Here is a 25,422-nt window from a genome sequence, read left to right on the forward strand (position 1 = left end):
TTAGTGAATTCTGTGACCTAGGGAATAAGTCATGTGGTTGGCATGCCTACGAGTTGCTTCATGATTCAGCTTTTCTTCACTTTCCCCATTTTGCCTTTCTCTCCTTACTCTTCACACCCACACTTTAAGTTGTGGCCATAGAAACTTTCCCACCCTGGGTGTGCAGTGTGAGCTCACAGCTCTGTGTCTTTGCTGTTTCCCTGACTTCTACCTAGAGAATGTCTGCCTGTTTCTGCAGAGTGGACTACTCTGAAACTTACTGGCTTCCTACAGTAATTAATTACTGGTCCAGATTTAGCTGAGAGCTCCTCACTTGGGGTCCTTCCTGTAGTCGAAGTCTGATGCTCCTCGGTGACCTTTCTACTTATGCTTGGCCTTTGGCTAGGGCAGTCATATTCTCTCTCTCTCTCTCTCTCTCTCTCTCTCTCTCTCTCTCTCTCCCCCTATGTCCATCCCTTCTTCTCCAGATGGCTTCTATGGGAAGCTGCTTAGACATCCTCACATCATGACAGCCTCTTACATGGTAGAGTTCTTACATGGTAGCTGGCTTCCCAACATATGTACAATCTGAGAGGCCCCTGGTAGGAACTGCCAGTCTCTTTATAGCCTAACTTTAGAGTTCTGTTAGCATTATCCCTGCCATGTTCTTTTGGTCAAAGCGTTGCATGACAGCAGAGATTCAAAGTTGTGAAGAAATAGATTCCCCCTTTCTTAATGGGATTAGCTAAGGGGCTAAGAACTGATGGAGCCCCTTGGAGATTAATTTCTTTTTTTAAAAATTTTTATGAGTGTAGGTGTTTTGCCATGGGTGTCTGGTCCCCTGGAACTGTAATTACAGACAGTTGTGAGCTGCCATGTGGGTGCTGGGAATTGAACCTGGGTTCTCTGGAAGAGTAGTCAGTGCTCTTAACCCCTGATCCAGGATATTAACATCTTACAAAGTCGTTTGCCTTCTTGTTCTGGCAGATTCGTATTTGCTCACATAATACCCCATCCTGTGTCTCTCTTGTGAAGTCTCCCTCCATTAGCAAGGCAAAAATGTTCCTCCATACCCAAGAAAATACTTCCAGAGAAAGGAGAAAAGGTAGCCAGCAAAGAAGACTACGGTAAACTGTGAACAGTTACTTAGCACATTGCATTGTTTGCTGCTGCCGTATGCGATCATAAAGCCTTCGAGAGAAATGGCTGTTACTGACTTCTCTTTGTGTCTCTAGAATGTATAACTCAGCAATTGACACATACGTACTTTGTAAATAGTAAGCTGAAGTATATGGATCAAATTGCTGATGTTTTATGTATTTTTGCACTAATCCCAGTGAATGTGTGCAGGCCCTCCTTCGTTCCCAGTGGAGAGTCACAGACATTGGCTTCCATCAGGGGACCTCAGTTCTTTATGTTTTGGGCTTCCACAAAAACAGTAACTATAATACTGAGAATGCTTATCATGCACCAGGCACGAGACTGAGTGTATCATATTCATTATTAATTAACTAGGCCTCACAATAATCTTACATTAATCTTACATTATTATTCCCACTTTTGGAGGATGAGACACAGGGAAGCTGAGTAGGTGGTTTCCCAGGGTCACGGAGTAGATTATAGACTTGGCTCCAGTATTCTCTTTTGTTTCTCTAGTGAGTTGTTTTTTCTTTTTGAAACAAAGTATCACTCTATAGTTTAGGCTAGCCTGGAACTTAAAATTCCTGCCTCAGCCGTTAGTGCTGAGATTACAGATGGGCACCACCATACCCTGCTAGGCTTTGTAGTCTTGACTTCTAAGCTCATTTTTCTCACGGTGTGTTCATACCCCATGTCCAGAGGGAACAAGGGTGTCATATGAAGAGCTCGAAAGGATTAGTTAACCAGGGTGGAGGGTGGGGGGTGATAATCTGTGCAAGTCCCAGTGACTTCAAGTAGTCATTGGACTGACAGGTTCTCATGTCTCCTGTGGGAGTCAGGAGGGATATTGTTGGTGCCCTGGCCTAAGGAAGCCTGGCTTAGGTGTCCCCAAGAGGCCATGGGACCCACATATCTATGAAAATATCTCTGTCCCTTTTGACTTCTATAAGATCTCTTCCACTGACAACTGTTTCCCAGTCCATGAGCAGGGTGGCGTTTCCTCGTTAGCATGGACTTTTGAAGTGGAACTCTTATTGTTACCCCCTACTCAGTTTTCAGGGGGAAGGAAAACTTGGCACCCATGATCACCAACTCCAGTTCCTTTGGGTCTTTAGGTAACCAGGGACTTAGGCACCCCAGGAGCTGGTGTTATAAATTATCAATAGTTTAGCCTTTTGCAAGGTTTGCTGGAACCTATTTGAGGCATTCCAGTGTCTTTTTGAATGCTGAGAAAACTGTGCGTCTCATCCTGCAGAATCTTCCGTGTCCATCAATGTCAGCTGGTGCCCTCCTTTGACAAATTGCTGGGCTCTGGCTCAGCAGTTACACGATGCCACCCAGAACAACAGTGTTAGACAATTTTGTTTTCCTTATCTGCAGCTTGATTCATGATAACAACTGAGGAGGCATATTGAAAATAAGAAAGCATAGGCGTTGGCTAAATACACATTGATTTGATAAGATGATATCCCAGCACAGGCACCAAGCCCAAAGGCTCTGCAGCATCCTTCGACGGCTAGAGCACTGGAGGAAAGACTCGTTACAGTAATATGATGTCAAAGTCACAGACATTCAGCATCATGTTAACTTTGTGCTCTTTCTTTATGTCTCATGCCTCCCAGCCAAGGACCAATCCTCTCAGGGGGATGAAGAGAAAGATCGTCTAAAGAGCCACCCTTACTCTGTGGAGACCCCGTATGGCTTTCATTTGGACTTGGACTTCCTCAAATATGTGGATGACATTGAGAAAGGACACACCATCAAAAGGATTCCCATCCACAGAAGAGCCAAGCAGGCTAAGTTTAGTACTTTGCCTCGAAACTTCAGCCTTCCCAATAGTGGGCCTCGCACCCATGCCGCTTCTCCCCAGCAAAACTGGTCTCCTGTGGTGCCCAGAAAGATATCCCTGGGGACCCAGGAGCAATCCCAGTCTCTGCCACTGGGTGATGTCCCCCAGGCCTCAGCGCATGGCGGTGAGCTGAGCTATCACAGGAAGACCCTTTTGGCAGAGGCTACCAGGCAGGTGGAGACTGGGCCTCTGGAAGATGGTGGGAGCGGACGGCCCCAGCTTTTGAGGGCATCCAGCATGCCCGCTACGCTGCTGCAGAACCGAGCCCCCGATGAGTCCGGTCTGACCTCAGGTCCTTCCGCACTTCTTGCCCTCCCTCAGCTCCAGGGGGAAGGCACTGTCTGTGATGGTACCTTTGACCCCACAAAAGGCTTCACAGGTTTCGAAGCAACAACCCAGTCAACAGACAGAGAGTTAGGAGAGCTAGAACCAGCCATTCCGGAGCTGGTCTGGGAGGGGGCTGAGCCTGCAGAAGGTGACATAAAGGCTTCAAGTCACCTCTCTCAGCCAGGTCCTCCTTCCTCAGTCCAGAATGTACCCATGGTTCTAGGGGATGTAGAAATTCAGCACCAAGTCAGTAAAGCAGAGGGGTTGTTAACTCCTGGCTCATCCACGCCCAGCCCACCCCCTCTCCCATCCCCCATCCCTGAGAATGAGCTCTCCCTTGAGGAAATTGAGCTCAATATCAGTGAGATCCCACCTCCTCCACCCATCGAGGTGGATGTGAGGAACATTGGTATCCAAGCAACAGAGGAAAGTCTGGGCCTGGTAGAGACAGACTCTGGCAACACCTCCAGTCTGAAGAATCAGATCTCGGCCCTTGAGGACAAGCTGTCAGGAAAAACAGAGGAACTTGCCCAGGTCAGAGCTGCCCTCGCACAGCAGCAAGAGGAAACCAAGGCTAGGGAAGAGAGGATTAAAGAGTTGGAGTGTGCTGTAGCCCAGTTAGAAGAAAAGTTTAGTCAAGGGAAGGTCAGCGATGCTCTGGACCAGACTGACGCCATCGTGAACACTGACCCTCTCCTTGAACTCATCCCCAGAGAATCATGTGACAAGAACATTGGTGTCAACCTGCTGAGAACCCCAGATCCTGAATGCTGGGCATCTAGAGCAGAGAAGAATGGCTTCCCATGGGTCCAAAATAGTCACAAGCAAGGCCGTCAGAGCCCTGAAGAGCCTGTGCTGCTGCCCCAAGTGTCACTGTCAAGGGGACCTGAGCAGGTCCTTGCCTCGTCCTTATGTAGCTGCCTCTCCATGGAACTCAGGATCGAAGAAGATGTCTCTGAGGAGGAGAGAGGACCACAGGTGGGGGCCGAGGACTTGAGCAGGCCAACAGGAGCCTCTTCCTGGAGCAGCCACAGAGGGACTGCGGCGGTGATCAGGGAGGAGGCCAGCTCGGAACTCCCAGGGGCCGAGCGTCCGGGAAGGCCGGCGAGTTCGCCACAAGATGCCACAATCGGGCAGTATGTTAAGAAGATCCAGGAGCTACTGCAGGAGCAGTGGAACTGCCTGGAGCATGGGTACCCCGAGCTAGCCAGCGCCATCAAGCAGCCTGCCTCCAAGCTCAGCAGCATCCAGAGCCAGCTGCTCAGTTCCCTCAACCTACTGCTCTCTGCCTACTCAGCCCAGGCCCCAGAGCAGAAGGAACCTCCTGCTCCTCCCTCTTCCACCACTCCGCCGTCAATGGGTAAATACTGATACCTGGGCCCTGCTTCTCCTTTACGTGTAGGGACTAGGGGCCTTAATTATGAATATGTTTTTGAAAAAGATTTAAACACCCCCAGGTGCTCAGGGAAATAAAAACTGATCTGTCGAGACCTTGTTACCGGATTCTGTCTAGCTGCAGGACTTCCACGTAAATCTAAGTAGATAGCACAGGCCACAGAGATACCCAGCATGGAGGGAAAGTCATTGCCAAGCCTGTAGCAGCAAGCCTTCCCAGAGGGTGCTTGTCTGTGATGCTTTATGTATAGTCTGTGTCAAAGCTCAAAAATGGTACTGCCTGTTCACTCCTCCTGGGTCTTCCTTCTTGCTTCCTGGACTCCGGCAATTCCCACCTTCTTTTCTGGCTTTTCACGTCAGAGGTTTTCTCTAGCTTGAATTTGAAGGGGCATTATAATGAGACCTGAAATAGTTCATTTGATATTTGGGGTGTAGGAAGATAAGGAAGGAGGGAGGAATGGCTGGAAGGAGGGAGGACAGGGGGTGGATGAAAGGAGAGAGGAAGGGATGCTCATGTATAGAAGTCACCCCTCAGCTGAGCAGGAATGATTGAGACAGCACACACACGCTTCACTGTTGCACGAAGCTGAACCATCGAGCGCCTTGTACAACACAGGTCACCAGTCCGCCACTGTCTCGCTTTTCAGCTACTTCCCAGCCCTGAGATAATGCTGACACTACACACATGGTTCTGAGAAGTGTTCCAATAGCTACTCTGTCATCCACATACAAAGAGCAACATTGTTCCTAGGGACAGTTCTACAGTTGAACACAAGGGCCTCCGACTAACAGTCCGAAAACATCCAGTCTGCATTATCTACCCTTATTTCTTTCTCCCTCTTCATATACCCATATCCTCTTAAAGCAAGAATCCTGGTCTGACTGCCCCAAGGTCATTCTAACCTGTGATATTGTGTCTGCCTAGAGATCTCTCCGTCGACCAGCCTTAAATCCATAATGAAAAAGAAAGACTATGGCTTCCGTGCAGGAGGTAATGGGACCAAAAAGAACCTTCAGTTTGTTGGGGTTAACGGTGGGTAAGCATCACCTATGAAGCATAGATCACCTTTTCTGCTACCTAATCCACTGTTGTCCTTAGCACCTTTGTCCTGGGGGTCTCATTCTTCTGCAGGGATTCACTCTCCATGGCCTGGTGGGTTTGCAAGTGTCTGACTCCTTGCCAGCTGCACTGGTCTCTTGGAACCTCTGCTTTTAATGGCTTGTCCTGGTCTCCTCAGGACTTACCTCTAGGTGACTTGTGGGAGTTTCGGGGTCTCTGGGCACTCTGAGGAAGGCCTCTGACTTGAACACAACACTAGCACAAGCTCTACAGTTTGTTGAAGTTCAAGTTTGATCTCTTTGTTTCCTTCTGGTGCTGAGACTCGAACTCAGGTCATGCACACAATAGCAGGTACTCTATCTACCACTACAGCCCCAAGCCCAGTCCACTTATGTTTTTCTTCTGCAAATACAACAGAAACAACTAGTCCATTGCTACAGGACATGAGCCATGCCTTCTCTAGACTGGGAGACTGGCCGTTAGTTATGGTCATGTATCATCCAGCAATAAGAATGCATTCTGGGAAAGGCACCCTTGGGGTTTCATCATTGTGGGCATCACAATGTACTGCACAAGCTGTGACGTCACTAAGCAATATAATCTGGGGTGTATGGGGATTTTTGGTTGAATGGTATGCTCTTAAATTGTACCTCACTGATCCTAAATTGGTCATTTCACTGTTCATTAAAAGACAGCTGTATGCTAGGTGGGTTTTAAAAAAGAAAAAAAAAAGGCAAGTACATCCTGGTTGTTACCTTTGACTCACAGGTAAGTCAAGAAAGAAAGAGAGCCCAGTGAGAGAGCTCAGCAGGCTAAAGGGCTTGCCACCAAGGCTGAGGACCTGAGTTCAATCCCCAGGACCCACAAGGCAGAAGGAGAGAACTGACTCCCTCAGACTGTCCTCTGACCTCCATACACACACTATGAGAGAGAGAGAAAGAGACAGAGAGAGAGAGAGAGAGGATACTAATGAATAAATAGATGTAATATAATTTTAAAAAAAATAAGGAAAGGGAACTGTTGATTGGCTATTCTGACAAGGAAGTACCGATTGCTATAGAAACCTGAAGGGGTTCTAGCCCAGACCCGGAAGGGCCTTGATGGCATGGCCATGTTCCTTTCTTCTTTGCTTTCCCTGCCCATGGAGTCTTCTCCTGATCACTGGTCAGTATTTGAATCTCTAGAACCATGGTTTTCAGCATGGCCGCACACCAGAAACACCAAGCTTTGGAAATTTTCGATTGCAGTCATGGAGACTGGTGTAGTTAGCGTGGGGTACAGTCCACATACTGAGAATGCTAAACACTCTGAAGATTCTAGTGTGTAGCCAAGGTTAAGAACCCATATCACACACACACACACACACACACACACACACACACACTTTATTTTTGAGACAGAGTCTTACTATGTAGCCCAGGATAGCCAAGTACTCGGTTCCCCTACCTCTGTCCCCTGAGTGCCACAATTGCAGGTACTATGCCCAGCTAGAACCTGTGTTCAACATGAAGTCGGTCTTCTTCCCTTCACTGCCCTTTTATTTGAGGCTATTATCACATTAGAGCCTTGTGAAGTGGGTATTGAGGGGCTCGCCGCTATCAGATGTAATCCAGGCTGGAGCAGGGAGGCTAAAGGAGGATTCCTGGCCATGCAGAGAAGTGAGGTAGTTCCGGAATCTCAGGTAGATGTAAGGAGTTAACCTAGACCTGGGCCCCTCTCCGGCTTGGACATTAGGGTACCAGTAGCAGGTACTGGTGTTGACATACACCACTGGCCTTGGTCAAGAAGGATGGATCAAATGACCTTGTGTCTTTTTCTAGTTATGAGACCACTTCCAGCGAGGAGACCAGTGGGGAGGACACCTCTCCTGAGGACGCATCTGACGGTGAAATTGAGAAGAAACGTGATTGCTCAGAGCCCAGACAGGACAGAGACACACATCCCACCCGTGAGACTGGGCAAGGTGTCACAGAAGGCGCCGGCAACTCAGGCCAGACAAGTGGGTCTGGGGAGGAGGTCTCTCACCTGAGGCCTGAGAGGTGAGTCACATAGGTGCTACTCTAAAGAGGGGCAAGGGCATATTTCTCCTTCATCCAGTCCCATTGTGTGTGTGCAGTTTCACCCATCCCTTGAGGGTCTATTTTGTGCCAACCCCTATGCTGAGTGAACCAAACAAATGTGACCTCTGCCCCCATGAGGAACAACTCAAACGGCCCAAGTTCTAGATAACCAGCATTTGTTGGTGCTGTAAACAGGGCAGACTCCACATGTATTTCGGGACTCATCTCAGCAGTCCCAGAGGTAGCACTTCCCATAATCCTTGCTTCACAGAGGTGGAAACAGTAGCACTGGGGGGGGGGTAAGGTGGGGGCCCTGAGCAGGGCAAGTATTTGGGCCCAGGCTTTCTGATTCTTTTTTTTTTTTTTTGCTTTAAAAAAACAACAACAACTATCTTTTCTCATTTTATATGCCAATCCCAGTTCCTACTCCCTCCCCTCCTCCCATTCCATCCATCTTCCTCCCCTATCCCCCATCCACTCCTCAGAGAGGGTAAGGCTTTCCATGGGGAGTCAAAAAAAGTCTAGCACATTGCTTTGAGGAAGGACCAAGGCCCTCCCTACTATATCAAGGCTGAGCAAAGTATCCATCCAAAGAGAATAGGGTCCAAAAAACCAGTGCAAGCAGAAGGGATAAATCCTGGTCCCATTGCCAGTGGCCCCACAGTCTGCCCCAGCCACACAACTGTCACCCACATTCAGATGGCCTAGTTTGGTCCTGTGCTGGCTGGTTCCTTCCCTGTCAGGCTGGAGTTGTTGGGCTCTGATTAACTCAGGTAAACTGTCTCAGTGGGTGTCCCCATCATGGTCTTGACCTCTTTGCTCATATTCTCACGCCTCCCACTCTTCAACTGAACTTTGGGAGCTCAGCCCAGTGCTCTGCTGTGGGTCTCTGCTTCTGTTTCCATCAGTTGCTGGATGAAGCTTCTATGATGATATTTAAGACATTCACCAGTCTGACTACAGGGCAAATCAAGTTCGGGCACCCCCTCCTCTATTGCTTAGGGTCTTAGCTGGGGTCATCCTTGTGGATTCCTGGGAATTTCTCTAGTGCCAGATTTCTTCCTAGCCCCATGATGGCTTCCTCAATCAAGATATCTCTGTCCTTGCTCTCTGTCTCTGTCCTTCCCCCATCTTGGCTATCCTGTTCCAAGTTCTCCTTCTCCCTCCTCTTCCCCTTTTATCCTCCCTTCTTCCCCCACCCCCATGCTCCCAATTTTCTCAGGAGATCTTGTCTGTTTTCCCTTCCCAGGAAGATCTATTTGTTTCTATGGGTTCTCCTTGTTACTTAGCTTCTCTGGGGTCATGGACTATAGGCTGGTTATCCTTTGCTTTACAACTAGTATCCACTTAAGAGTGAGCACATACCATGCTCATCTTTCTGGGTCTGGGTTACTTCACTCAGGATGGTTTTTTTCTAGTTCCATCCATGTGTGTGCAAATTTCAAAATGTCATTGTTTTTTACCGCTGAGTAATACTCCATTATGTAAATGTGCCACATTTTCTTTATCCATTCTTTGATTGAGGGGCATCTAGATTGTTTCCACGTTCTGGCTATTTACACGTAAGGCTGCTATGAACATAGCTGAGCACATGTCCTTGAAGTATGATTGAGCATCCTTTGGGTATATACCCAAGAGTGGTATTGCTGGGTCTTGAGGTAGGTTGATTCCCACTTTTCTGAGGAACTGCTATACTGATTTTCAGAGTGGTTGTACAAGTTCGCATTCCCACCAGCAATGGAGGAGTGTTCCCCTTGCTTCACATCCTCTCCAGCATAAGTTATCATTGACCTTAGCCATTCTTACAGGTGTAAGATGGAATCTCAGAGTCGTTTTGCTTTGCATTTCCCTGATGGCTAAGGATGTTGGACATTTCCTTAAGTGTCTTTCAGCCATTTGAGATTTTTCTGTTGAGAACTCTCTGTTTAGATCTGTACCCATTTTTAAATTGGATTACTTGGTATTTTGATGTCTAATTTCTGGTTCTTACACAGTCTCTTCTGTCATTGCCATAGTGCTGGGACTTTGTGCAACTGGTGACGCTTTCAGTTCCACACTTTGACCGTCAGGGTCACCTCAATGCCCTGGAAGCAGCCCTATAGGTGTGATCTGAGGATTGCAAGGAGAAATGATGGGAAACGCCCAGCCCAGAGTAGGCCCTCAATACACAGAATGGGCCAGCTAGACCACTGGCATCGCTCCGCCATCCTCATCGTGGCTTTGGAGGATGGAAGAACAGAGATGGCCATAAGCAGGCCTACAGGGCTGCTCCGTTCAACAGCCCAAGCAGAATGTGCTATTAAATCTTCATGAGGAGTCCTTGCAGTCATGAGACAAGTGCCTGTCACTGTGGTACCCCAGCCTCAGAGCTTCCCATCTTACCAACGCTAAGTGTTAGCGTTGTCCTTCATGGGGGACTAACCCAAAGAAACTGCTGGCGTGGATTGGGCTCTTTGGGTTTTTCTGGGCACCCAGGCAGGAAGGGATCGTTTTCCTTCCTGGCATGACAATAACTGGCATTGGGCCTTTACCCCATGCCTTCCTTATCTGCTCCAGCTCCTGCCAAGAGCAGCACGAAAAGATAGCACCTGACCTTCAGAAGTGCTCAGAGGCTGAGCCACGTAGAGCTAGGAGCAGCCATGTTTCTTAGGAATGCCCCTCATTGTAGAGAGGTTGCCCAGCTTGAGCGTTTCAGCTGTTGAAGGTGGAGAGTGAATGTCTTTTCTGTCAGCATGCGCAACGATATAATCTCTCTGTTTTCTTTAGGTGTAAACCCTCAGAGGAATTTCTTAACGCATGCCAGGCACTGAGCCAACACCTGCCAGAAACCGGGGCCACCACCGATCATCTCCTGGTACTCGGACTTCCCGCTGTCACACAGTTTCCAATGGGATGACTTTGGTCCCTTACCTGAGGCGGCAGTGTGTGTGTGTGTGTGTGTGTGTGTGTGTGTGTATGCACAGAGTCCCATTCATCGGGCATTCTGTGATTTACCCAAGTGCCATCCCCTCAGGAGATGGAGGTTGAGAGAATAGAAAGATCAATTTATAAGAAAGCTAGCCATGGGTCAGAGGCATTTTACCAACTATTTCTAAAAGTCATAGCCAAGTGCCTGCCACTAAACTCGGTGGCTTAGTCTTCAAAGTGCCTTGCAGTTCAACAAAACCATGGGTAAAGTGGAAAAAGACATGCGGAATGTGACCTGGGTTTTACTTCCGGGACCACTTCTGAAGGCAGTTAACTCAATGCACAGGGCTGGTTTCCTCAGCAATAAACGACAGTGATTGGTAGCCTGTCTCTATCACCCCTAAGTTCTCACACCTGATGCTACCATGCTACTGCTTTGCTTAACGGGTATTAATGGGTCAGGAGACCAAAAATAAAACTATATCTCCATTTGATCTGTCCCACCCTTATGTCCTGTGGAGATTTTTACAGAATTCTTGCATTCTATTTTTAATCAAGAGCTACTGGCCTGAACCAGGAGATAGCTGTCAGACCCAAAGTGGAAAAACCTGTAAGCACCTTCAAAGCCCATTTTCTCCCTCAGCAGAGCAGCCCAAAGATTAAAAATGATCGATTCAGCAGTGTTTGTTACTCACCCAACCCAGTCTCGGTTTTTTTTCTTTTTAATCTTAGTTGATTTGGCAAACAGCATTCCCCAGACTGTTAGAAGCCAGTATGTGAGATGGATGTTGATGAAGGCTCCTGATACTCCAATTACATAACTAAGCTCTGTTTTAACTGCTTGTTTATTCATTCATTCATTCATCGCTTTTGAGATAAGGTCTTACACAGTCCAACCTGATCTCAGACTCATACAGCCAAGCGCGACTTTGAACTTTCTCCTGCCTCCACTGTGCCTGCTTTTAAGTGGGTGCTGAGAACTGGATGCACGATCAGCAAGCTTCACCTCATTGTTTAAAGTCTACTACTGTATTCCATGATACCAGATTTTCTTTCCTTCAGATTTTCTTGATGCCCTAGATAAAGAAGATATTCTGATATAGAGAAATGTTTCAGCCACAAATTCTGATGTTTCTACTCCGGAAATGTGATAAAAATCCCACATTAAACCAAACAGGATGTAAAGCCCCTTCATCCCTGCCATCTTGCCCCTGCCCAAGAGGCAAAGTAGGTTTTAAAATTACCTCACCCCATAGAACCACGGAAACCAGGCAGCCAGCCCCATTTGATAACAGGGACAAGAAATATTCCATGGGAGTGTATGGTCACACGGCTGAGCCAGGGCTTCTATCTGGTCATGTGAGTTTAATGACTAAATCTGGATCCTCTTCTAGAATGAGCATAAAGTCATTTATAATAGCCACATCCAGCAGGGTGGTAGTGGCACACGCCTTTAATCCCAGCACTCGGGAGGCAGCGGCAGACAGATCTCTGTGAGTTCAAGGCCAGCCTGCTCTACAAGAGCTAGTTCCAGGACAGGCTCCAAAGCTACAGAGAAACCCTGTCTCAAAAAACAAAAATCAAAACAAAACAAAACAAAAAATAATAGCCATATACCAATAGCATCTCTTGTCCACTAGATAAATATTCTAAACATGTAGCCTTCCACATTTGGGCCTGTTACACACAGAGCTGATCCTTCTTCTACTTGCTATTTATTTTGTATATAATTGCCAATGAGTGGGAAGTAAAGTGCTGAGAGAATCAGACCAGCATCAAGTGTGTGCAGCAGGATTCTTGGTCCTGCCATCTCGGGTCCCCCAGATAAAACAGGAAGGACCACAGGGAAGTGTGACAGGCAGAAGCATCCACAGCTGACCTATCCAAGTGCCCCTGAGAGCTCTAATTAGGGTTTCTAGGCCGGGAGATCTCTCGTAATCAGAATCTTCTGTCATTTCAGAGGCAAAGTCTCAATACCGTCAGTCAAGAGTGGTTCCGTGTGTCCAGCCGGAAGTTATCTAGCCCTGCCGTGGTGGCCGCTTACCTCCTCGAGGCCCAGTCTCGTTCCCCACATCTTCTGAAGCTGCTTGTCAACCTGGCTGACCGAAGTGGGAACACAGCCCTTCACTACAGCGTGTCTCATTCCAACTTCGCCATCGTGAAGCTGCTGCTGGACACAGGTCAGAGACGGCGCCGTGACACCTGCGCCCCTCTTCGGAGGCCCACCGCTTTGTTCTTATAAAATGGTGTCTTTTTATGTTGCTCAAGCTATCCTGAATGCCTGGACTCAAATCATCGCCCTGCTTCAGTCTCCTAAGTATCTGGGACTACAGTAAGGTGCTTCTTATGCCCCTTTCTCATCACTCTGAGTTCCTCTTGTCCAGGAACAGGGCCAGACTGGCAAATGCTTTGTTTGGGGGCGGGGGTGAGGGCTCAAGGCAGTATTTCACAGGGTAGCTCAGGCTGGCCTTGAACTCCAGAGATTCACCTGCCTCTGCCTGCCCACGTGCTGGGATTAAAGTTATGTTTTGTTGTTTTGTTTCTTATTTCGGAAAGCTCCACGAGGTCGCGTGTCTTCTTTGCAACAGGACCCACGCTAATCTCCGATCATCCCGTCTTAGTACATGCACCCCAGAACCAAGTTCCCATTGCCTGTGCTCTGTCATTTATACTTCACAGTGTCTCTCTTCCCTGTGGTGTCATCAGTACGGTCCCTCTCATGCTGTAGTTGAGCAACTGAGGCTTGGGGTTGTTACAAAATTTGTTCGGGTCATAAGGCAGATTTTGTGTTTGGTCTGTCCAGCTCCAGAGCTGCGCCACACCTCAGGAAAGGCCACCTCCTCTTGTCTCTATAAAACACTATTATCAAAGAATGACTCCAATTTACCAATTTGACGCATGCATGTTTCATCAAGTATCTGTTGATTTTTTATGGCTTGTACGCCTTATAATCAGGGATGCAGACGTGAGTGAGCCCTCTGTTTCTCAGAAGCTTATAGCTTAACTCAGAGTTGGGGTCTGGAAAGATGGCTCATCATTTAAGAATGGTCTGCACCTCCAGAGGACCCAGGTTTATTTCCCAACACCCACATGGAGGCTCATACCTCATCTTAGGGTTTCTACTGCTATGAAGAAACACCATGACCATGGCAACTCTTACAAAGAAAACATTTGATAGAGGCAACTTGCTTACAGTTCAGAGATTCAGTCTGTAATCATTATGGTGGGACACAGCAGCATGCAGACAGACATAGTTTGGAGAGGTAGCTGCTACATGCTGCTCTGCAGGCAACAGGAAGTAGACTGTGACACTGGGAGTGGCTTGAGCATATATGAGACCTCAAAGTCCACCCCACGGTGACAGCTTCCTCCAACAAGACCACCCCTCCTAACAGTGCCACTCCCTTTGGGGGGCTATTTTCTTTCAAACCACTACACACCTGTCTATAACTCTAGTTCTAGGAGCTCTGATACCCTCTTCTGGCCTGGGCCGGTACCAGGCATTCATGTGGTACACACACACACACACACACACACTGGCAAAGCACTTAGACAGATAAAATGCTAAAACAATAATTTAAAAAGTCAGCGTGGGGTGGGATGATGCCTCAGAAGAGAGAGATCTAGACGAGATTTCAAGATGCAGAAGTGAGATAGCGCCTAGTTCAGAGAACAGGAGAGGTGTCTGGAGCAGCCTGAGGAATGTGTTAGGAGAAGAGAGCACTGTGAAACATGAAAAAGAAAACCTCCCTGGGGCCAAAAGGCTTCTGGTTTGTACAGGAGGTGAATGAAGGTTTGGAAGCTGAGCTGGAGCTAAGCGTGCAGGACATTGGGTACTGATGGTATTTGAACCCTGTACTGGGAAGCTGAGGGGGTTTTTGTGTAGAAAACACATGGCAAATAAATCCTTCAGGAAGAGTGACCTCATGGTAGGACTGGATTAGACACAGTTGACCGCAGGGGTCCACAGAGAGACAGTGCAGGTTTTCAGTAGGTGGAAAGAGCAAGCTGCACCTCCAAAGGACCTAGGTTCACATCAAAAGGGCTAACAAGACCAACTAGCTGTAAGGTGTGCAGAGAATGGCACAATCTGTCAGTAGCTGTGAGGTGTGCAGAGACCCGTAGGATCTGTTAAGTGCAGGTGACTGAGAAGGTAATAATACTACAGACAGGAAGGACCAGGTGGGAAATGCTGTGTCCTGGCAAAGTTAGGTCGTTGCTTTCTTTTGTGTCTTGCTTGTCCAGTTTGAACAGCATACAGTCAGCAGCCAAGGCAAGGGCAGTTTCTTGCCCAAATGGCCAGCTTTTGCCATAAAGAAAGCGAACTCCATGTGAAGGTTCTTCAGTGTCCATCACCCCTTTCGGAAGTTAAGTTGATGCTCTCAGTAATAGACATGCCTCATTGTCATGAAAAGCCTCATGTTATTAAAACACTTTAAATGCCATATTCTGTAGGTTTTCAAAGGGTTTGAAGATCACCTATCGAAAATATATCTCTGCATGACCTTGAAAATATATCTAACATGACTATAAGTTTGGTAGTTATAGATGACTATTAGCCTGTACTTATTATCCTAAATAGTTCTTAAAGACTAAAATGTCACATAACCTTTTTTTCACATAACCTTTTAAATGAACTGCATAGGTACAATACCTTAGATAAGAATAGAAACATATGTACAGGGATCTGGAGAGGTGGCTCAGAGGTTAAGAGCACTGATTGTTCTTCCAGAGGTCCTGAGTTCAAGTCCCAGCAACCACATGGTGGCTCACAACCATCTGTAATGAAATCTGGTGCCCTCTTCTGGCCTGCAGGCATACATGCAGACAGAACACTGTATACAAAATAAATAAATAAATAAATCTCTAAAAAAAGAAACATATGTATAGTATAACAAAAATAACTTTAAATTTGTATCAATAGGCAAAAATCCACACTGATGTAAAATATTTGAGATTAGTGGTTGTTTAAAATTAGACTCAACATTCCACCCTTTATCTCATCAATTCTATATTATATCCCCTTTTTTTCCTTCAGAAAGAGACCTTTGAATCTAATTCCTTTGTTTAGCTTTTTTCCTGAGCACGACCAATAACAACTTGTAATCATCCCCCCAAAATGATGACAAACTTTTATAACCCATTGAAAGACCAAAAGTCATTCACTCCACCACTTGGGAATGTGGGCATCATGGTCTTTAGACTGCTTCCTATTGTCTGTGGGTGCTGGCATCTTCAGGAGAACATGGGAAAATTAAGATAAAAGTCAAGTCCTAGCTAGAATAGTCTGTGAGGCTGGACCATCCCAGTCAGCAACCTTAAAGCTGTTTTGGATGCTGAACTCAGAGGAAACTGCAACAGAGGCATTCTGATACTGGGTTACCTGGCCACCCATTTTCATTGGTATCTGGTCCCCTTGCTCTGAAAGCACATAAACTTTCAAAGGTAACATACATATCTGAATTAATGCAAGTATGGACTGTGCATTGTATACGAGTTAGTCAAAGATATTCTTTTGTTTTATGATTGAGCACATAAAATGTTTGTCACCTGTCTTATAGTTTTTCTAGGTTTATTTCTTTATATCTATAACCAGGATTTTTAGGGGGTCTTCTCTGGTCAAACCTGATCTTCTTTAACCTTGAATGAATCCACAGCCTTTCATTTTCTGTGGAAACAAAAGTATAACCTCTTCTCCAATGCAACATATTTTTTGGCTTCCATTTTGAAGATAAGGCATTTTAAAAATATATAAGTTGTTCTTCATTAAATTCTCCATAGGGAATATATATATATATATATATATATATATATATATATGTGTTGATTTAATTTAGTAGCTTTGATAATTCAGTGTCTCTCATCAGCTATTGTTTGCTCATCAATGACCAAAAGATTTCAAGACAACACAATAGTACACAGGATCCAGACTCCCTGGGTTTCTTTTTATTACTTTACTCTTTCTTTAAAGACATCATTATTTCTAAACTATTATTTATTTATATATTCTTATGACTGTGTATACTCTTTTTCTTTTTTTCTTCAGCCTATGCACATTGTTAAACACACTGTCACTTGTTTATAGGATTTTTTTTTTATCCAAAACTGCCTTTACTGTGTATCTGCAACCTTTTCTGTCTGCAAGAGTAAAATCTTAAACTTCCACGCAGCTTAGCTAGTGGCTGGCAGCTGGCTCCACCACCTCAGAGCCTAGCCTCATGATGGATGGAAGGACTGGTGGGAGCCGTGTTTACCATCCCAGCCTGGGAAATTTCTGGTTCACATTGCTGTAGATGTTTCTACCTGGCCTCATACCAATGAGTAGTTTGCCACCCATTGCTCATAAATTCCATTCAAGTATTTGGTAGCAAGGCCTCTTAAAAGAGCCACATCTCTGTATGCCACTAGCACGGAGACTATCCAAGAGACCACAGTCTCCAGGAAGATGTGTTTGATTCTGTGTTCTGAACTTTTTTTAAAAAGTTTTGTTAAACCGTATGTGGATATACAAGACTGGACATTGGGCACAGGATGTAGTCAGGCTTTTTCTGTCCTACCATCCAGCTCCCAAATAACTACATGGAGACTCTTATTAACTGTGAAAGCTCAACTGATAGCTTAGGCTTGTTCCTAACTAGCTCTTATAACTTAAACTAACCCATATTTTTATTAATCTACATTCTACCATGTGGCTTTTACTTCTCTCCCATTTTATATGTCTGACTCATTCTACATCTGGCTGGCTTCTTCTTTTTTCCATCAGCCTTTCTCTGGCTCTCCCGCCTATACCTCCTGCCTAGCTAATGGCCATTGAGCTTTTTATTAAACCGATCAGAAGGTACCTTGCCAAAGACACAACACTGAAATAGCTGAGTAAGTACAAACAAAGAGTCTGAAGGCTTGCTGAGGAGAATGAGCTGAATGTGTCATTCCTCAACCTCAGTGAAAGACGTGTCCATGACAGAACTGCCACACTCCCAAACCTGTGGGCTCCCTTCAGAGGGCAGTTGTGACACACTCCGAAAGTACGTGAGTAAGTGAGTCATTGTTGAGGAGGGAGCCATAAAGCTCCTCTCTGTAGGCAGCCGTTAGTAATGTACCCTTTATTTTGCCTGAACGCCACTGCGGCTCATTGAGAGGAAGCATGCTCATTTAAGAGCCTTCCCCTCTCTCCTCCATGAATGATTGATTTTCTCATTAGACATTGCTCAGAAGCAGCTGCTGTAAGAACATGGGTCCTCAGCCTCCTTCTGTGCTCTGCAGAGGGGAGAGACATCACTCTACTGTGCGATAAATCATTTTTCTAAAGAGAGACAAGAAAGCCTGGGCATCAACACTTCTTAGAGCAAACATAAAATAGTCAGAGGGGTAGCAATTGAAATATATTAAGAAGGCAGCATGGGTATCCACTTCTTTCTTAAATTATATTTATTTATGGGCATAGAGACGCATGTGCCACAGTGTGCATGTAGACAGAGGTCAGAGGACAACTCGTGAGGGTCGGTTCTCTCCTTCTACTATCCAGGACCCAGGACTGAACCCAGGCTGTCAGGTTGGTGGCAAGTGCCTTTACCCACTGAGCCACCTGGCTGGCCCACAGTGTCTGCTTCTTTATCAGGGCACAGTTGTAATGAATAGAGCCTTTGTTATCTGCCTATCATGACGGTGGTTGGGGCCTCAGGGAGAAAACTGTGCTAATGAGCCAGGGTCGGTTTTCTGTGTCTGCTGATGTCTGTGTTTCTATGGCACACTTCCGAAATATTCTTTAAATGATATGAAGCAATATATTTTCTCTCTCATAGAACTTATAGGTACCCCTAATTGACATCTTTTTATCAGCCAGTTTTGTTGTGACGAATATCCCAGTCTACATGAATGTCATTCTGAATGGTTATAACAATGGCTGCTGATGGCCTCTGGTATTTACTATGTGCTATTCTTGGTGATTTACTTATATTGACTACAAATTTGGTAATAGTCCTAAAAGGTAGGTTCCATTGTCATTCCCTCTTAGCAGAGGAGGATACAGCAGGATCTACTGAGACAGATTTAATTTTGCCTCAGTCACACAACTTTCTGCAATGAGCAACAGCACAAGATGGAGTGAGTTTCCACTGTCCTGGCGTGGGGTCATTTGAATCCCAGGTCTCAGTCTTTGTGTAGAAATCCTGCTGCTTCTTTGATGCAGAAGAACATGAAAGTGTATCCCTGGGGCTGGGACTCAGGAGTATCTTTTAAATTATTCTTTACCGCCTCAATTTAAAAATGTCTTAGTTTATCATTCTATCATGAAAGCTATATTCTCCACTGTTCCAGTACAAGAATTAGGAAGTTCTTTTCTTCCTTCAAAAATTTTCTATGTTTGTCCTGTATTTCTTCCTTCCTTCTTTCCTTCCTTCCTTCTTTCTTTCCTTCCTTCCTTCCTTTCTTCCTTCCTTTCTTCCTTCTTTCCTTCCTTCCTTTCTCTTTCTCTCTTTCTTTCAAGATTTATTTATGAGCTGGGTAGTGGTAGCGCACGCCTTTAATCCCAGCACTCAGGAGGCAGAGGTAATTGGATCTCTGTGAGTTCGAAGTAAGCTTGGTCTACAGAGTGAGTTCCAAGACAGCCAAGGCTACACAGAGAAACCCTGTCTCCAAAACAAACAAAAAAGATTTATTTATGTATACAGTGTTCTGCAGAAGAAGGCACCAGATCTCATTCTAGTCGGTTGTGAGCCACCATGTGGTTGCTGGAACTAAACTCAGGACCTCTGAAGAGCAGCCAGTACTCTTAACCACTGAACCAACTCTCCAACCTAACCTGTATTGTTTTCATATCCCTGATACATGAGCCCTTGGGTAGGTCCTACAGGCTTGACCTCATGTTGAGCTCCCCACAATATGAGCTAGCAAGAGCCTGTACACCTATGAGTGTTGTGTGGCTCTAAGAGGAATGGGATCCGTTGCCAGGCAGTTCCAAATCCTGGTCGAACCTCTTCCATCTTGTGGATAGTTTATATGACCTCTCTGGCTTTTAATGTTCTCATCTAGGAAGATTTTTGAAATAAAGTCTTTGTCATTGATGCCTTGTCTGTCTCTGGCCCTTTTGTGGTCCTCCCTCGTTGGGCATCCTCAGAAAACCCATAGAGAAAATTAGCCAGTTCTAATGGCTGCTAAAAATGTAAGCCAGTGAATTTGCTGTGGAAACACTAGTCCATGGTGTCTCAGCTAGCAAGCAGTGTTCTGTCGAACCACTGAATTGTAGTCTGGCTCCAGCCCAGGCTGTTCCAGCACCCCTTCCTTCCCTTGCAGGTGTCTGCAACGTGGATCATCAGAACAAAGCTGGCTACACCGCTGTGATGATCACTCCCTTGGCTTCTGCAGAGACAAAGGAAGATATGGCTGTTGTCTGGAAGCTCTTGCAAGAGGGGAATGTAAACATCCAAGCCACCCAGGTAGGTGGAGAGCACTTGATCTCTCTGCTTCTCAGCAAACATAACACCCCCAGTTTTACTCTTCCAGTTGGGTGAGGAGTTCAGTTTAGATCCGTGGAGTGTTTCCCACTCCAGAATGCTGGGGCCGTCAAATGGCATCTATCCAAAACCCCAATCCTTGATCTTCCTTACAGGCTCTTGGGACATAGACAGGCTGGCACAGGTGTCTCTGAGCCATCTATCTGTGTTCCAAACTAAAACAGGGCAAAATCCACCTGGATTCAACTTCTCTAACTTCTCCAACCAAATTCTAATGGTAGCCTCTTGGGAAGGATTTTGGTGGCTGGCTGCTGTAGCCCCTCATCTCTGTGGCTCACCAGATCTGGACCCAGGACACATTTAGGATGCTCAGTACTTTAGAGTTATTGCCTATCATCTCCTCTCTAAAGCCTTTTAAAAAAAGATTTTGTTGTTGTTGTTGTTTTAAGACAGGGTTTCCATGTGTAGCCCTGGCTGTCCTGGAACTTGCTCTGTAGACCAGGCTGGCCTCGCACTCAGAGATCTGCCTGCCTCTGCCTCCCAAGTACTGAGACTAAAGAAGTGTGCCACCACAGCCAGCTATTTTATTATTTTTAAATGTGTGTGTGTGTGTGTATCTACCAGGTGTATGCAGGTGCCTGTCGAGGCCAGAGGTGTCAGATCCCCAGGAACTGGATTTCTAGGCAGTTGTGAGCTAACCCACATGGGTACTGAAAACCAAACTCACGTTGTGTGTTAGAGCAACACACACCTTTAGTCACAGAGCCCCCCAAAGCTGTTTTAATACAGGCATGAATGTCCACTAAACTGATGGAGAGAAAGTGTGGGTAGCAGGCAGGAGCAGGAGTAAGGTTTCCAGTCCCTCACTCCCAGTGGCTATGAGGATCCCTACCTCCCAGACCTCTTCTTACCCAGAGGGTAAATGCAGAATTCTTCTGGAACTGAGCAATATGATGGACATGCTTCTTTGGTCCTTAAAGTAACAGAGTCTCAAACATCTCCTGTCTTTCCTTACCCCCCTACCAACCAGAATGGGCGATACCTGAAATACAGTCACTTATAATCAAAGGGTGTGGCTAGTGGCAGTAGGTGCTTACCTAGTATGTTTGAGGGGCTGGGTCATTCCCAGGGATTTATACAAAGGAAAGGTTTGTCTGGGCTCTTGGTTTCCGAGACTCCGTCCCTGGCTGCTCTGTCCCATTGCCTTTTTGCCAGTAGTGAGACAGAGTATCATGGCAGGAATACAAAGTAGAGAAATTTACCTCTTGCAGAGAGAAAGAAAAGAGGGAGGGAAGAGGGAAGAGGTTAGGTAACCAGCCTTTTTAACACATGAGGACACTTGTTAGCAAGCTGTAGCACCTGTGTTATAGGAGAAGCCCCTGAGTTTGGAGAACCTGAATCTTTTATAATAGGCAAAAGCAAGCCTGACCTGTCCTAGGAGGCACTGCCTCTTCAAAAGCTATTGGCTGTGTAAACATACTTTAAAAGCTCACCTGGGGCCCGGTGGTAGTGGCTCACGCCTTTAATCCCAGCACTTGGGAGGCAGAGGCAGGTGGATCTCTGTGAGTTCGAGACCAGCCTGGTCTACAAGAGCTAGTTCCAGGACAGGCTCCAAAACCATCGAGAAACCCTGTCTCGAAAAAAACCAAAAAAAAAACTCACCTGGGGACTGGATATATGGTTCATGGTTAAGAGCACTGGATGCTCTCCCAGAGGACCCAGGTTCAATTCCCAGTTATTGATCATTCAGCTTTTTGTTAAACCAATCAGAGTGACATCTTTACAGTGTACAAAAAGATTGTTCCACAACACAGACATCCATGCAGGCAAAACACATATACACAGAAAATAATAATAATTTTACATATTTGTGTTGAGCCCCCTCTTCTACACTCTCCAAAACTGCAGGCAGTAGTCTGGGTGGCTCCAAAATCACTTTGCACACCTCATCCAAGAGCTTTCAGGGATCCCGGAGATGGTTTGGTGGTTAGGACACTTGCTGCTCAAGCATTTGGATCCCCATACTCATATTAAAAAGGTGGGCATGGCTCTGCACACACCTGTAACCCCAGGTCTGTGGGGAGCAGAGGCAGGAGGATTGCAGAGGCTGCTGGCTGCCGGCAAGGTGTCAGGTGGCTAGCCTCGGCGAAAACGCCCTCTTCCAGAGAAAATATGTGGGAATTTAGAAATATAGTAAAGAATATGAAGACGCGAATGAAAATAACAAAACGCAGAGACATGTAGGATAGTATCGGGAGGGAATTTTTCGGTGAGTACTGAAAATTCACCCGTGTTTAATTTCCAGCTGGTTAATATACCCCCGACCCTAAAAACATAGGAATAAAACAAAAGACTGCATTAACATACAAATTGAAAATTACTGCTACGTTCAACGTTCAAGCCCTAGACCAAACGCTCTATAGGCAAACCACTCCCTGGGTGGAATCCCAAGTTATTTCCAGAAAGGAAACTGGAACTTAGTTGGATCCTTAGACTGTTGTTTTAGGTGGGAACCAACCACTTCCCTATTTCAGGAGCAGGAGGTCTTTCAACTGTGCACACCTGTCAACAATAGCCTTGAGAGAGCAGAACTCTGCTTCACAACTAGGTGGGACCTTTGAGTTGGAAGCACAATAACCTTGAATGAACTAAAAACCAGTCCCAAACTCTCTGACCTTTGGCCTCCACAGCAGAGGAATAAATTGTAGAGCATGATTTGCACACACCTGCACACGTGGCTTTGCACATACGTATTGCGTGTGCACACACACACACTCAGAGGAAATATCATTTGGGGAATGTTGCTGCTATCTAACAGCTCCCTACCGATGGTAGGACACAGGTATTTATAACTCGCTTTCTGGCTTTCAGACTCCTCAGTCACTAGCAGCTTCCCTTCCAGAAGACCCTTCACTGTGTTTTTATTTTCAATAATATTATCCTAACAAGCATGCTGATTTTTTTAACTGGAAGAGGGGATGCTCACCATGACCAAAGTCAATCCCTCCTCTTTCCTGAGGTGCAGTGGGTTCTAGGAGGGTCACCAAGGAAAAGCTGGGGATCTACAGCTGTTCTCCTCGGCTCCCTTGGGACTCTGAGGGGAGGTGGCGATGGCCAGCAGGATGGGAGTGAGCTGGGAGTCTCTGAGGGGCACGTCTTCCTGTCTTCGTATCTCCAAGGTCGCTGCAGGGCCTGGTATATAGTGCCACTCTGAAATGACCAACTACTGAACTAAGTTGTATTCATCTAGACCAGAAGGAAGGTGAGGAGGAGCCCCTGAGACTCAGGAGGACTGCCTGCCGTCTCAACTGGCTTTCATGGGGGCTGGGGAGAGGAAACCTCAGGTTTATTAATCTAGTGAGCAACCATTACCTCCAGGCTGAGCAATCACCCTCTCAAAGGCAAACTGGCAAGCCCTGGAAAGATCTGTCAGGGTTCCAGAGAAATGGGAACTGAGAACAGTTATTGATACCCACCTACTGAGCGGCACTGCGCAGTCTCTACCTCTTAGAGATGACGATAGCAGACGCTTCCTAACTTGCTGGGCTCCACGAGGCGGGTGGTGCCTCAACCATCCCTGTCCTTCCTCGTCAGGACAGAGTACAGAGATGACCCTTACATAGGGGTCACCTAAGACCGTCGGAAAACACAGATATTCACATTATGATTCATAATGGTAACAAAGTTACCGTTATGAAGTAGCGATGAAAATGATTTTATGTTTGGGATCACCATAACATTAGGAACTGTATTAAAGCATCGCACCATTGGGAAGGTTGAGAGCCACTGCCCTAGAGCCACAGGGGATCTGGAGGGAGAGCAGGTATAGACCTTGTTTTATTCTTGGCAACCTGATATCCCATTGGAGAGACAAGCTTGACCTTCAAATCCAAAAAGGGTTAGCAAAATACAGTAAGTCGTAGGGGAAGGCTGTACGAAAATAGAGGAACGTGTAACAGACCTGTGTAAATAAGAAATAATTGTAACCTTATAATCAGGAAATTGACCACCTCATGTGACTGGATTTATACTCTTTATCCTACTTGATTGCCACAAGAACCACATAAAGCACACAAGGAAAAAATAATTTTTTTTTGGTTTTTTGAGACAGGGTTTCTCTGTGTAGCCCCACCTGTCCTAGAACTTGCTCTATAAACCAGGCTGGCCTCAAACTCCCAGAGATCCAACTGCCTCTGTCTCCAGAGTTCTGCGATTAAAGGCATGTGCCACCACTGCCCAGCAGGAAAAATAATTATATAATTAATGTTCAAGCAAAGGAAAACCAAGCTTCAGGGAAGACAAGAACCTGGCATCGTCACACATTAACTGCAGAGACACAACTTGGGTTGGTTCTCTGAGTCTAACCCATTGCTATATCCACTGGTGACCGTGGGGATCTAAAAGATAACCATATTGTTACCGATCAGGGGTTAGGAACAATGCAGGGCCTGCAAACAGAGGTCTTGTTGAGCCAAGAGGGTTCCGGGTAATCATTAAACAAAACCCAAGAGGCCCTGAGCAGACTGCGGCTTCCCAGGGAAAGTAGGCATGGGTTGAAGCCACAGCCTTCACACCCTCTGCCCTCTGTCAGTCAGGACATCACTCATGGGCTTGGCACTAGACCTTGGGAAAACTGGCACAAAAACAACTGTCCCTTATAGGGGACGACCCAGTAGCAAAGCACCTCTCTAGCATGTGTGGGGCCCTGAATACTCTGTACTACAAGAAGAAAACTCAAGTAAATAAGAACAGTCCCTGCTGCCAACTTCTTAGCCCCTAAGTGTAAAAGGAAATTAGAAAGCAGATAGCAAGTGCCTCATGATGCTGCCCAGGCTGGGAAGCCAGGCGCGGCTTTGGAAAGGGTGTAGGGTTTGACTGGAGTCATGGGAAAGCAGAAGTTAGCCAGAAAGAAAAGGATGTGTCCCACGCGACAAACAGAGGAACGATCTGGTCAGTGGCCATTTCCTTGAGAAGTTTTGCTGGACGCACCCAGCTTCAGCCTTTGCCTGTCGCTTTTTGTGCAGGGCGGCCAGACTGCTCTGATGCTGGGGGTTAGCCACGATCGGGAGGACATGGTCCAAGCGCTACTGAGCTGCCAGGCAGATGTCAACCTGCAGGACCATGATGGATCATCTGCCCTCATGCTGGCCTGTCACCAAGGCAACGCTGACTTGGTGCGACTGCTCCTGGCACATCCGGCCTGCAACAGCAGCCTGACTGACAAGGTAAGATGTACAGGCAGTTATCCAGTGG

At 46.3% G+C, this 25,422-nt stretch overlaps 1 protein-coding gene across 1 annotated transcript in view; it reads left to right on the plus strand.

Annotated features, from left to right (window-relative positions):
- Kank4 (KN motif and ankyrin repeat domains 4) overlaps positions 1-25,422 on the plus strand; it is a 70,881-nt gene that overhangs the window by 37,894 nt on the left and 7,565 nt on the right. The window contains exons 3-9 of the mRNA XM_057783462.1: positions 2,742-4,655; positions 5,616-5,727; positions 7,571-7,789; positions 10,577-10,664; positions 12,678-12,897; positions 20,009-20,151; positions 25,194-25,394. Coding sequence (XP_057639445.1) covers positions 2,742-4,655; positions 5,616-5,727; positions 7,571-7,789; positions 10,577-10,664; positions 12,678-12,897; positions 20,009-20,151; positions 25,194-25,394 — 2,897 coding nt within the window. The remainder of the gene's footprint in view (positions 1-2,741; positions 4,656-5,615; positions 5,728-7,570; positions 7,790-10,576; positions 10,665-12,677; positions 12,898-20,008; positions 20,152-25,193; positions 25,395-25,422) is intronic.

This window comes from Chionomys nivalis, chromosome 11 (assembly GCF_950005125.1).
Source record: "Chionomys nivalis chromosome 11, mChiNiv1.1, whole genome shotgun sequence".
Classification (NCBI taxonomy): Eukaryota; Metazoa; Chordata; class Mammalia; order Rodentia; family Cricetidae; genus Chionomys; species Chionomys nivalis.